Source organism: Theileria equi, assembly GCF_000342415.1.
Source record: "Theileria equi strain WA chromosome 4 map unlocalized gcontig_1105316255041, whole genome shotgun sequence".
NCBI lineage: Eukaryota > Apicomplexa > Aconoidasida > Piroplasmida > Theileriidae > Theileria > Theileria equi.
In genome coordinates this window covers 867,894-881,408 of record NW_004668225.1, presented here as the reverse complement: position 1 = coordinate 881,408, position 13,515 = coordinate 867,894, and the positions used below count along the sequence as shown (strand labels likewise).

The 13,515-nt window shown below is 39.4% G+C and overlaps 7 protein-coding genes across 7 annotated transcripts; 1 reads left to right on the top strand and 6 right to left on the bottom strand.

Annotated features, from left to right (window-relative positions):
* Positions 1–657: 657 nt before the first annotated feature.
* On the bottom strand, positions 658–1,704 carry BEWA_048600 (hypothetical protein; the record flags this gene model as incomplete). The annotated part of the gene is made up of 1 exon (XM_004831788.1): positions 658–1,704. One exon carries the CDS (start codon positions 1,702–1,704, stop codon positions 658–660), a length of 1,047 nt encoding a protein of 348 aa, XP_004831845.1.
* A 422-nt stretch (positions 1,705–2,126) lies between these two features.
* On the bottom strand, positions 2,127–3,632 carry BEWA_048590 (hypothetical protein; the record flags this gene model as incomplete). Its single annotated transcript, XM_004831787.1, has 1 exon — positions 2,127–3,632. One exon carries the CDS (start codon positions 3,630–3,632, stop codon positions 2,127–2,129), a length of 1,506 nt encoding a protein of 501 aa, XP_004831844.1.
* Positions 3,633–4,173: 541 nt separating this feature from the next.
* On the bottom strand, positions 4,174–6,648 carry BEWA_048580 (conserved hypothetical protein; the record flags this gene model as incomplete). The annotated part of the gene is made up of 1 exon (XM_004831786.1): positions 4,174–6,648. The coding sequence occupies one exon, from the start codon at positions 6,646–6,648 to the stop codon at positions 4,174–4,176; it is 2,475 nt and encodes an 824-aa protein (XP_004831843.1).
* Positions 6,649–7,394: 746 nt separating this feature from the next.
* On the bottom strand, positions 7,395–8,147 carry BEWA_048570 (hypothetical protein; the record flags this gene model as incomplete). Its single annotated transcript, XM_004831785.1, has 1 exon — positions 7,395–8,147. The coding sequence occupies one exon, from the start codon at positions 8,145–8,147 to the stop codon at positions 7,395–7,397; it is 753 nt and encodes a 250-aa protein (XP_004831842.1).
* Positions 8,148–8,234: 87 nt separating this feature from the next.
* On the bottom strand, positions 8,235–8,585 carry BEWA_048560 (hypothetical protein; the record flags this gene model as incomplete). Its single annotated transcript, XM_004831784.1, has 1 exon — positions 8,235–8,585. The coding sequence occupies one exon, from the start codon at positions 8,583–8,585 to the stop codon at positions 8,235–8,237; it is 351 nt and encodes a 116-aa protein (XP_004831841.1).
* A 617-nt stretch (positions 8,586–9,202) lies between these two features.
* On the bottom strand, positions 9,203–10,672 carry BEWA_048550 (conserved hypothetical protein; the record flags this gene model as incomplete). The annotated part of the gene is made up of 1 exon (XM_004831783.1): positions 9,203–10,672. One exon carries the CDS (start codon positions 10,670–10,672, stop codon positions 9,203–9,205), a length of 1,470 nt encoding a protein of 489 aa, XP_004831840.1.
* Positions 10,673–12,453: 1,781 nt separating this feature from the next.
* Positions 12,454–13,194, top strand: BEWA_048540 (signal peptide containing protein; the record flags this gene model as incomplete). Its single annotated transcript, XM_004831782.1, has 1 exon — positions 12,454–13,194. The coding sequence occupies one exon, from the start codon at positions 12,454–12,456 to the stop codon at positions 13,192–13,194; it is 741 nt and encodes a 246-aa protein (XP_004831839.1).
* Between the last annotated feature and the right edge of the window lie 321 nt (positions 13,195–13,515).

The window sequence follows — 13,515 nt, the reverse complement described above, 5'->3', positions numbered from 1 at the left end:
CCGTCTATAGACAATGTGCCGTTAAAATAGGTTCCATAGACAATCTGGAGTGATTATTACCGTGAAACGAGAGTCTTTAGTGCGTATATAAGTGGATTTTGCGGCTATAAAGTGTCCTTAGAGGATATTTAGACGAAAAAACGGCGGTGGTTGTGGTACAGCCTGGGAGGCTGTGAACAGCTATTGGTGCGAATAGGCAGTACATGTGAAGTTTCATACGTTGCACCTGGCTAGGCCTCTTGTTTATGCCCTCACTGGAGACTACTGATGGAACCATAGAGTACCACGGGAGCTCCATTGCTTGCACGACTGAGATTCTTTCTAGCCAGTAAATATATCCATATATAGACTAGTTGGAGTATCCAATAGTCCAAAACATCGTTTATAGTGAGATAAATGGGATAGAAACGAGATTGATCCCTCCAAATTGATAACATGCAGGGCACTTTGAAATACAAGTGTCCCCTTTATCTCACTGAAAAAGTGCTATGATATCGCAATTGTCGCTTTATGTTATGGAAAGTATTTTTTATCATCCATCTAGTACAGGAAATCTCCAGAATGTATTCGAGAAAGGGCCTAAAAACGGATCATCCAGTTTTGGAACTCATACAGAACCTCTATGGAATGTGGGTGATAAAACCACAAATTAGGGCATTATAATGAAAGGCTCTGATTTATGAGATAACTCATTGACATCTTGTTCAGCTTCCAGCCTGAAAACAGGAGGTAGCAGACCACAATTAAAGTCCCAACGACAACTCCAGTGGATATGATTACATGGGATACATTCGGTTTGTAATACTTTCCAGTGCTACTGAGATAAAAGTGAGGGTTAAGCTCCCTGTCAATTTGATGTAGGAGCGCTAAAACCGGATCACTGCCCTCCAAACGGCCTCTAGGTGGGTCCGTTGTTCTCCAGGTTTTACCATTTGTAGAAAGTCTGTACCACTCTGACAGTCTTATAGAAGTATCACCCTTTTCCAAAACTCCCTTTACCTCAATGAGAATCGGTCCTTCTGATAGATTTGGGTACCAGTAAACTTCAACAGTCGTAACATCCGCAGGTAGATCTATTTCGTTAATATTCCCTTCACCATCCGTTATCCTTCCAACATACCCATCATTAGGTTCGTGGGTAACTTTTCTATATTCACCCTTGAAATTAAAAGAGCTAGCTCTTATTTGGTGATCACATGAATGACAATCATAAGGTTGTCCGTCTTTCTTGGAAATATTGATGTGATGGGCTTTGTTCATAGTACAGTTTTCTCTTTCAAGCAATGTAAAGAGGTCATCATGTTGTATATTGGTATCTTTCCACTCAGTTGTCTTTCCCATGACGTAGTATTTCTTTCCATTGTCAGTAGTTTCTACCTCCAGGAGTAACAGTTTCTCATAACCATCATCCCTTTCCCAGTAATAGACAGAGACGCTAGTACATTTATCCAAGGAATAATTAAAGTCACCTGAGGCTTCCTCATAATACTTGATACTCTGAATCTTTACCCCTGAAGTAAAGGGCTTGTGAACCAGTTTGTTATACCCCGGGAACTTTACAGGATCCGTTTCCAGGGTTATATCCACTCTTTCACCATCATTTTCTTTGTCACAATAGTGATATTTATTTCCACCATCATGTTTAACGTCTTTACCTCCGGGAAATTTGAATATGTAAACCGAGGCCTTCCTCCCAGCTGTCATCTGTCAACGGTTGGTAGTGGAGGTTATTCACGAGCATAACTAGTGAATACTAGAATTATAGACTATAATTATGCCTTTATAGTCTTGTCTAGAGTCGTTTGAGAGCTACATGCAGACTGATCCACCGTATTTTCTCCCCACTCGGGGTATCCTCTGGTCTCTCATTTACAGACTTATGGCACACCTTTAGCCATTGTTATACCTTTAAACTTTAGGAATTACCATTCCCAGTTGTGTTTACATGAGTAGATGCGTTAGAGTCGTTACCAAGGGTCCAAGATTTATTACACATTTATAAAACGGTTTTTGTGATTATACTCTTTCTCTCAATGGTTACTCTATGGAATGTCCATCCCATTCATGAATGTAATGTACTAGACAAGGAAGATGTATATATCAGTCTACATGAGCAAGTTATGGTACTACAAGAGTGTTTGTCTTCTACTGGCCATGTAGATTCTCACTGATGGCCCAACCTTCCATATTAGAACACCAAGAGCCACTACACAGGCCAGGCCACCAATGACGGCGCCAGCTATAGCACCGCTGGAAGAATTAGAGGAATCTATACGAGGTAAGTCGAGAATGTACTCCTTCTTTAGCCTTTCCAATTCAATATTTAGTTCATTACCATTAACTTGAGTAGTTCTTCCTCCAGATTCAGGAGAGGTGGACCACATGGACTCTCCCTTCTTATCAGTTCTCTCATAGTACCTGAATGTATCTCCATTTTGTGATCTCAGTTCAACCAGGAGAAGCTTGTCAACCGCAATACTAGTTCCGTAGTAGTAGGCAGAAACACTCTCCAACTTGTCATTTGATTTTATACCAACAAGTGGAATAGTTCCATGCATGACACCGTGGACTTTGAATGGAGCATTTCCGGACTCATCACTCTCAATTCTGTAATGTTTTAACTTGAATAAATTGGGAATTTCAACCTCTTCCTTGGCAACATAAAAGTCTATGGTGTTATCCCTGGGTTTATATGAAGAATCTCTGGAGAGATCTATAAGCACCTTTGGAATTGAACGAGCACTAAGAATCCCAACAACATTAAGAGTATTTAATTCACCCTCCAGATTTCCAGATTTAGTATCAAGAATTGTCCAGTTAATGTCTCCAGAGTTTCTCAAGATCCACTTTTTGACTATTCCATTATACAAGAAACATATCGAAAGGGGGTATTTAGTTGATGAATTACCGTTGTAATATACCTCTATACTCTCTATCAAATCGTCTTCAGGAGGTAAAAAGAGATATGACTCTATAAAATGGTCACCATCAAACTTTATCCTTCTAACTCTAAAATCGAATTTGGCGTAATGTTGAACGATTGTATAACCTGTGCGTATAAACCTTTTGTAATGTATCAGTCCATATCCAGAGTCATAGCTTCCAATATTCTTATTATCAACTGTAAATGTTCTAGTGAGGTCAATCGTGATATCCTTCGTAAGGTACTGCAATTTACCTTTCAGACTTTTATACAGGGTTGAAGCATCAAAATGGGCATTTTCAGTGAGAGTATTCAGTATATACTCGATTTCATCATTTCTAAGTGACCCTTTATCAAGTGTAATAAAACTACTAAATCTGCCGTGACCGTTTGTGGAATTTTTAGCGTTTTTATTTACGTAGTAGTAACACTTTTCGTTATTCTCAAGACTAATGAGAAGTAGTACTTTATTACTGGTATTAAAATACGTTACAACTTTATTCACAATCAAGTCAGGAACGAAAATTAGATTGACCAAATGGTTATTGTTGTACAGGAGTTTTGTGAGTATGAATGATGACCCATCAGAACTTTTATACTCATATTTATGATATTTTAGCTTGTTGTCTTTTATCTTTTCACGTTTTATGCCGTTAGTTCCATTCTTAAATGCTATCGGTCCAATGTCTAGACTCACTTTAGCAGTCATCTTTCATCTCAGAATGTGGATCGTAGACCAGCTTTTACTCATGAAATGGCTAGAGTATAACTGGTAAAATTTAGAGAACATTAATAGCCACCCCTTTTGTGTATAGCAAGTCGGAATCGATCGAATATTCCCCCACTCTAGACATTTACCATAGCGACTTTAGTACCCATTATCGAACTCAAATTTCAACCTTGACAGTTAATTTTACCTTTTATAGATGTTTCAACAAGGTTGGTGTGTATATAGCCTACATAAATGGCATTTTTCATGCACGGGAGGACATGGGCAAGATTTTTGGAAGAAACATTATACACAGCAAACACAAAGATAGAACTCTGCATGCACTTATTTCTAGATTATAATGAGTATTTAAGACCGTTTTACCAAAACAAATCTCATTTATTCACGATCCTCACAGTAATAGTCGTACAACAAAACGGCAGCTTTGGAAAGGAGATAAAGGGCAAATTCAGTATGTTAACTTCAAAACTTTATATTGTATGTACTACTAACATGGACAGAGAGATTAAAACAAGAGTTACTACGGATCTTTGTCCTGTAGAGATTGTAATAATTTATATTCTTCTTCATCAATCTCTTTCCATGATCCATCTAGCTTCTCAAAGTACTTGTGAAGTTCATCCGTATAGAAGAGCAAAATATCAATGAGCTTTGCATTATTGTTTTTATAGTCTATCCAAACTGCTATACATTTTTCTTCTTCAGAGGCTCTCCAGATGCATTGCCCGGATTCGTTGATTTCTGTGAGTTTCTGATCCTCTTTGGGGGTAACCTTGACAAAGGGATCTTTTAAATCTAATCTATCGCCATCCATAAACATACCTGTGACTATACTTGCCATTATATCCAGAATATTTCCGGGAGGTGCTAAAGTACAATCTTTATAATGTGACCTTTCCAAAGATTTACTCCCCTTTCTGGAATTAGCAAGAGTGTTTTCTGTATCCTTCTCCAGAGCATCCGCTATAAGCTTTTCTGAAGCATCTCTGAATAGTTCTGTGAATCTGTCATGGTCAATGCTTCTCCATATGCCGTGTACATTTTCGAAATGGAGATTAATAGTGGCATTACTCTTGAATCTGTTATGTTGTAGATAACTTACAGCGAGTAGTTTGAGGTACTTTGCAACATGTAGACGTATGGTTGGATTTTCTACTTCCTTTTCAAATCTGTGAATGATATTATGTCCATCCTTGATGGCCATAACTTTTTCTCTTGGAGTAAAGGAGACCGTAGGAATACCACATTCAATGTACTCTGAGCAACTGTAAAAGGTGCTCTCCCTTTTATTCACGTCAATCGTTTTTCTTTCATCCATTACTTTGCTAGCTACTCTACCCTTTAGGCCCTTAACTTTACGGTTAAAGGTGCAGTTACAACTAACTTTACTCCACGAACCATTTGAGAATTTGTAGTTTCTTTCAACGTTTGAATGCTTCAAGGTTAAAAGAACAGGTTGTCCATTCTCCAAGTAAACCGTTGCTTTTAAAATGTGTTTGTCTCCGCTGGCTTCCCAAATGGTATTTTTCCCATCAGTTACCTTTGTTACACGATATTCATTCTTTGGAATTATAACTCTCTCACAGACTGGATCCCCTGTATTCTCTATTCTACAAATCCTTTCATCTGGAATTCTAATGTCTAGAGATATTTGATTTGGTATTATTGGAGTCGTAACCCTTTGCAATATTTTGTCAAAGTCAGTTCCTAGGATCGTCTTCCATAACCCATTAGTTTTTATAAAATGAGCATGATTTTCTTCGTCGAATTCAGTATAATTTATATCCATCAAAATATGTGTGCCTGTGTTATAAAGGGTTACCTTGTTCAGTTTAAATCCTGAACGCACTTTATAAACGAGTCTTCCAGAATCATATACGAGCCTTGTATTTGTGTTTGAAGTGAACTTTGTTGCAGGAACATTGAGAAATTGGTGTTCAAAGACTTTATATGCGCCATTCTTCCGGTTACCTACATCGATGGCCATTTTTACCATTGACTGTTGCTCAAATTCTTTTTTCGTAATCTTCTTCCATGTGCCATCAGAAAGCTCATAAAAGTATTTGCTACTGGTTGATACCAATTGGAGAAGAGTTGCTTTGCCATTATCCAAAAATTGTTTAGAATAAATAAAACATTCCCCTTCTTTAGCCTCCCATATAGTAATTCCATTATCCCTCAGTTTGGTAATTCTAAATTCGTTATTAGAGATGAATATAGCCTCGTATGCTGGATCTCCGTACTTTGTCAGATTTCCGAGTAATGAATTAGGGAAGTTGATCTCCAGAATGTTTTTCTCTCTCTTGTCAAAGGCATCCCTATACTCACCTGTATACGCAATCCAGTCTCCACTATAGTGGTAGTATAATTCAAACTGTTTGCCGTCCCTTTTATACATTAAATTAAGTAGACTCGCCTTTCCATTCTCTGAAATGAGCATGTATGAGAGGAATGAATCTCCTCTTCTTCCCTCCCATAAAGTCTTTCCATTATGTTCCACTTTGCCAATACTGCATTTATCGTCAGATACAAACGTTTCTTCTCCGATTAAAGTGTCATTTCTCTGTAAAGTCCCAAGTAATGGGTTAGGAGAGTCGATCTTCAAGGTCTGTATTCTCTCCCTTTCCAGTGCCTCTTTGAATGCATTCTCGTTACACATCTCCCATTTCTTCTTGTATACATAATAGGCATCCTCAAGTACATCATTTCTTGTGAATACAATGTGGAGGAAGAGAGGTAACTTGTCCCTGGAGAAGACTTGCACATTTACACATTCGTCCTTCTCTCCTGTACTCCACAGGAGTCCTCCTCTGTGCGATACTCTAACTTCTGCTCTACCCCTTTTAGGTCTATAAACGCTCCTAGTCAATGTGCATTCCTGTTCAGTTTCCAGGAAAAAGTCCGGGTGGTTGGTACTGCCAACATCCAAATTTACCGGCGAAGCACATGCCTGCAGAACAGTCTGTATGAGTAAGAATAATGCGATAACATTCATTCTAATCATCCATCCTTCTAGATCCGAATTCTACGCCTAAACTGCGGTCTCTTCCTTACACATTCCTATGGGGAAAATTATCACCATTACCTCGGCATTTTCGGGGAATTTCGGACTACAAGTCTGACCCTGTCGAGCATTGTGACTAAAATGGCGACTTTTGTGTGGAATCCGGAAACATGTGGGCTAGCGAGTGAGTAGTGAGGAGATTAGCGTTTGGCGGGCCCTGGGCAAGTGTGTACGACTGAATGTCTCTCGGCAAATGTTTCACTCTGGGAGCCTAGACTTGCGAATTTTTTGTATACAACTATTTAGAACCAAAGGGGCTGTGGAAGGTTGAGGTTTTCTGGTCCGCTTTGGTGAATGCGATCCATAGATGGAATAGAGCATGGACCGCCATCCGTAAGTTCTGGCTTCGTGAATGGTAGTCTGCCATAGTTTATGCAACAAGGAGTCCTCATATACCCCTTTAAGAGTTCAACGGATGATGTACCATCTGTAATAAGCAAAAGGGTTTAATCTCAGTTCTTCCTGTATGGGTAGTCAGATCACTCTCTTCTACTCGCTGTATACTACGTGCCAGTAAGACTGTCTACCAAAGACACTCCATACTGAGATACCAAGGACAAGCAGGTGATGAAAGAACTCTCAAGACGTGTACCATTATAATAAGACGAGTAATGTTGTAAGCCAAGAGTTAAAATTATAGGCTATCTGGCATTCCAGTATACCAACAAGAGAGTACTCTAAAGCAGAGTCTTTAGTGCTGAAAGTAAAGCAGGTCCCTTCCAGACAACAAGGCCTGTAATCCCGGCTCCTATTGTTCCAGTTCCAATAGATGACCCAACGATGGTGGTAGTAGGAGAGTCAGGAAAGTGTGCCTTTTTAAGAGCATCCAACATTGGTTTTAGTTCATCTTCATTGAGTGCTGTTGTTTGATTATTAGTTCTAACAATCTTTGTCCATGAGCCTCCGCTAACAAGTGGTCTGCTATAATATACATACTTGTTGGAACCGTTCTTTTTCAGTAGTCCTACCAATAAAAGTTTCTTCTCATCTGATGGATTGTCTCCATAGTAATGGCCAGAAATGTTGGTTAGTTTATCAGAAGGTTGTATACCATCTAACACATTTCCTTGACCGTGCACAACACTCTTAACTGTAAAAGGTTCTCCATTACTGCTATTCTTGGTATGTGTAAACTGGTAGTACCCAGAGCTAGTGACCTGAGACTTTTCAACATCAAATTTATGACTATTCCCCTTTGGATTATATGTAGCACAGTTATCGAGATCTATGGTAACGTGAGGAGTGGAGAGTTGTTCAAGGAGAGACTTAATATTCTTACTGTCTGTATCACTGGTTAGAGAACTATCATTATACTCCTGCCAGGTGATATCTCCAAAGTGTCTACATATCCACCTGTGTCTATCATCACTCTGCAGGATGTATATCAGGAGTGGTACATTACTCCCAGTATCGCCATTATAGTAAACCATAAATTTTTTAATTGCTAACTAATTAACCTACCCCGGACGTACCGGATTGTTATATGTGCGTTATTAGTTCCTACACCCTTGTAGACACTACGGAAGATCCGTAGGTTTTGGGGGATAATCAGAACAGGCCTTTATAAATATGATTTTCGACTGTATTTTCGACCTGACCTTGATTATTTGACCATTTGAGACTTTTATCCTCTTTATGAGGATTCCAATAAATCTCCCAAAGATGTCTTCCAGCTTTTCTTCTGGAGCTCTTTCTTCGACGATTACTATAAGCGCCATTGTTTTATTACCACCTTGCTTTGTAGAAGGCATTTTGTTTCCCCGTCTACACTGGGTAGTTTTACAAGCAGCCACCTGTTTATATAAAAAGTTTATTTGATTAAATTCAGGTCCGCATTGCAATTCGTCCAGGGCTAACGCTAACCTCATGTCAGCTAGATTATAATAAAGTCTTTTAGTGCCAAGTATGTCATTGTTGAACTCTCTCTTGTCAGTTTGGAATGATGCACGGTAGGCTATACCAGCTTTGTTAACGATTAATTTGGGTGTTATTATTCCACTATCATCATGTTTCTGTTGCTTTTTAAGAGGCAATATGTTTCCCTGTTTACTCTCTGTATAATCGCAAGCTCGTACCCATTTAGAAAAGATTTTTTGATTAGATTCAGGTAGGCATTGCCTTTATCTCCATCAGAATGAACGTCCAATTTTTACTCATCAAAATGGTCAGAGTATGAGTGGTAAGTTTTAGAGAATATATCTCTAAAATAAAAAATATCTAACAATCGATATTTTTACCAAAAGATTTCGACTCATGTCTAACTAATGACAGTCTTCTTACATGTATGGGTATTAGTGGTGAGGGTTAGTTTATCCATTTCCATCATGTGTCCATTCTTCCAGGGACATTGTTAGGGACACCAAGCATGAACTATAAACTAACCATAATATCAAAATGCACGCAAAGAAGTAGAACAAATTAAAACGATAAAGTCGTGAAAAGACTGCATTTATAGTGGCGCAGAATTGAGAAATGTTTGCCACGTTTATATGTCATAAACTATCTTCATTACTGTAGGATTTTTCGTCTTAGGAGGCTTGCTACTATTATCAGTGTCATCAGAATAGACAATATAGAGAAACTCCCTCTTTTCAACGATAGATCCTCTGACGTCTGTAGTGAAGGCCGTCACAAGATTTTTGCATGCACACTTGGTGGAGCACCCAAGCCAATATCTGAAAGACTTCAAGGTTCCATAGTGTTTTGTAGGCCAGTTGTCTAGATCCTTCTCTGCCTGTCTGTATGTCTTGAGATAACCATTACCCAGAAAGGCGAATATCAACTGCGTTATAGAATAAAGTAATGTGTTTAATGTAGCCATTTTAGGGTTTTTCTTACCATCATTATTCTTGGTTTGTCTGGAGGCCCCGTTAGATCCAATACCCCTAGTAGTATGTACACACATATCATACAAGACAATAACAAGTGTGAGGAGTATAGTGCTATGCCGAAGTGTTCTGGCTATAAACCCATCTGGATAGTGCAATATAATCGTGAAAATGTATGCACATGTCACCTCTAGAACAAAAAAGAGCCAAGAATAATGCCACCAAATATTTACACTATCCCACTTCCTGTCTGGACCCTTCTTTGCCTCCTTTAGATATAGTAGAATTGCAGGTGGTATTGCTCCAGTATAAAGCAGTGCCAAGGAAATGTAAAAACCCTTTTGAATACCAGCAAGTTTATAAGGAGCAATAGCAGGGTAGAAGGCATACTGTAGTCCATAACCAAATGCAGCCAAAAATAGTGGTGATCCAGACAGGCTCAAACCAGTCCAAAAATCATCTTCTTGAGTACTAGTACCAGAACCAGCGGCCTTTTCAGTACCGTACGCAGGTATCCAAATTCCTGCAGCAATTACTGCTAAACAAATAGCAATGATAATTTGCCATACTACTACCCAGTAGTTTATATTCTGAAGTCGAAATTTGTTCCCAAACTTTACAAATGAGAGATGGTACGAAGAAGAAACGATACATGCCGCTGGTATAGCCGCTAGATACGCCGCGATTTCGCTCGACGCCAAAGTTGTTACAGAGACAACAGTACAACCGTACATGAATGACGTCAATACAATACTCCAGTAATAAGCTGTGATGTACCCTTGGTCTCCTCCAGTGTAGAATGTCACTAACGTTACAGCATAACAAAGGGACATTGAAGAAGTACATATGGAAGACACAATATTCAGACGATCCTTAAATGTAGAAGAACCAAGAACTAAACCATTCATCACCATTGTCCCAAGTAAAGCAGCAATCCTATATGAGATAATCATCTGATTGAGGAAGAGAGGAATATAGCTGGAACTGATCCTGAACCTTACAGCAGAAAACTTACCAGCCGAAACTGCTAAACGAGGTAACTGGGATAAGGCAAAGGCAGCCATAAAGGCTGCCACCTTCTGGTTAGTATTACTTTTACCTTCCGCTTGGCTAGCCATTGTGCTCATTTCTGACATCCCAAATGCTCTTAACACCCTATAAGAGCATCAAACCCGGAAGATTACCATAGCAAACAGTACCTCAAACCGCCTTCACATCCTTTTGTCTGAGCCTACCAAGTAGACAAGGATCTTCAGCAGATTAGACAGCGTCGTCCAGAACTGTATGGCTACATATCAACTTACAAGTCCAAAACATTTTTAAATTATGCGATAAAGAGAAGTAGCAGGCTAATCTAGGGGATAAGGTTGATCCAGGAAGAAGAGATTCCAGACCCCATAGGTAGATTTCCCGGAGGAATGGAGTAAAAGTCGACCATCCTAAAGTTCCATATACTCCACTTGAACACCCTGATTTTACTCTCTGTGCTCCATCTTTTGCCGTAAGTAGTACCCATGGACATCTTCTCCATCTCCAGTAGAATGGGTATGCCTAACTCCTTCCATTATTCTCTACATTCATTATTCCAAGCATATTCTGCTACTATCCTACATAGACAACTCACGTACAGTATAAGGTTTGTATATTAACCACTAGTTATCCTAAGAAGAGTAAATTATGCCTATCTGTCTCTAGACCTGGAGATTTTGGAAGAATAAGACAACATCATCCATGTATTAAACGCTGATATATGGACTAGAAGAGTATCCGTGGACATAACGCATCCATGTGGTATTGTAGACTTGCTGGTCTGGTAGGGACTCTCCAAATGCCACTCTGCTAGTCGTACCTGCCTACCAGGGCCATTCTTGCTACGGTGCTGAGATTCCTCACCTTCTCCCTCTGGTGTTATCTGACCTAAATAACATGGTAGATGTTTAGCTAGTACCCTTTCACCTCGCTAATTCGACCAATTCCATCACAAAACTCATTCCTGACCCATTTACTTGGCAGTGTCAAACTGTTTTGCGAGGCTTAGACTCATCAACGGGGTGGTTTCTCATCAGTGTCCATTCCATCATCGGCACATTAGTTTGTATCATAGCCATAACTGGGACAATATCAAGTTCATAGATGAGTTGTATCAGCTCAGAGGTAACTGGATGCTTAAAATGAGGGTACATTCTCAGTGGCGTATACGGTAATGAATGTCATTTAGCATATCATTGGCGTAGATACAGCGTCTTAGTCATGGTAGAAACCAGTTGTACCGGCAGATGGTCTCAGGAGACTCTATCCGTGCATGCATGGCAACTCCAGTGGACTGTTCAAAATCCAGTAATGAGCCATTCACTCTCAAGAGGCACGCTTACCATGAAGCTACGGTATACGATGCATGAATGATGACGAAGAAGATGGAGTACTGCCATGAATGAATGCTAAAGAAGGTCCAGATTTTACTAGAAATCCGAGGAGGAAACAACAACCTATAGCCTGCACGCCAGTCTCTTGTTCAGGTGACAAATTCATTACTCGATTCATAACATCAGAATCCCCTAGAGGTGTTCCTCAAGAGGATGGGAATCTCTGCAAGCAACAAACCATGAACATTTTCTCACCCTAAATGTATAAAATGGCATGTATGAGATAGCGCTAGCTCAGTTTTAAACAGCTAAACTCCCCTTGGTCACAAGTTAATTCCACCTGACAACTTAGACAAGCTACATCAATCTTGGTGTCAACTGAGCCAAAAACGATAAAATAGAGCAGTAGATACGCACCCGTAGTTATTAGCATCTACAAGAAGGGCCAAATACAGAGTATTAGCGCACGAGAATAGGAGCATATTGAGATAGACATGCGTTTATGCACAAGTTTGTTTTAGACTAAAGGAAATAAAATAGACAACATGAACATTTTACTCTTGTTAATACCGACATGTCTTATTTTGTCCTCCAATAATGCAGCACTTCCTAAGCACTGTGTTAGAAAGACACCTGTCCATTTTGATTTTTGTGCACAACTTCCAGACAAGATTGAGGTGCGACCCTCGGCTGAGTTTATAGGTTGTCTCTATTACACCATAAAAGAAGAACATGAAAGAGGGTATAGAATAGGAAATATCAGTGATCGCGGCATTATCATTTCCGAGGACAGTTGCTATACCATACGCAAACACGTGTTCCTCGTGATTACAGAATCTGGAAGATACATTGAAGTAGACAGGTCACGCAAAGATCGCAATGGGAAGGTTGTAAAGACCATTGAGGAATTTTACAAGGGAAATGGCGACTTTACCTACTACGAGGTGGATCGGGACCCCGTAAAGTTTAATTTGCTTAGACCGCGATTCACCCAATTGCTAGACGAATTTGTCATTTGCACTGGAGTTGTAAAGTATTATATAAAAGAGAGCCTTGTAAATGGGCTCATTATTGGCATTGTAAAATACGGCGACTTTATCCTGGATGCCAATGTGGAAGGCGTGATTTACAAGTATGTCATCGTTGATAGGAATATAAACAACATAACGGTGACCTCATACATGCAGAATGCAACTAGAATTGACAAAATTTTTGGATACGTGGGAGGAATGGAACCATTTGTACTGTTACATGAATTTGTATTTGATATCTTCTTGTCCAGATGAACTCGCCAAATACCCATCTTACCTTGCAAAATTTGTCACTGAAAAAGTATGACTGTAACATGGTTGAAGATAATGGAATGAGTTGACCAATGGACAGGAATGACAATTTCTGAGACCAGAGGATAATGCAAGTGACCGCATTTTGATCCGTTGCTTTGGTCCAATCACTACCATTGAATTTACCCATAAAATTTCCTCTAGACTGCATTGGTAACGTTAGAATCTCTTCTTCTTTTCCATTCCAATGGGGTCTCTTTACTCATCCATTCCTCCTTTTATCATCTCCCTCCTCTATGGAATGATTATAGTGAAGATCTCTTG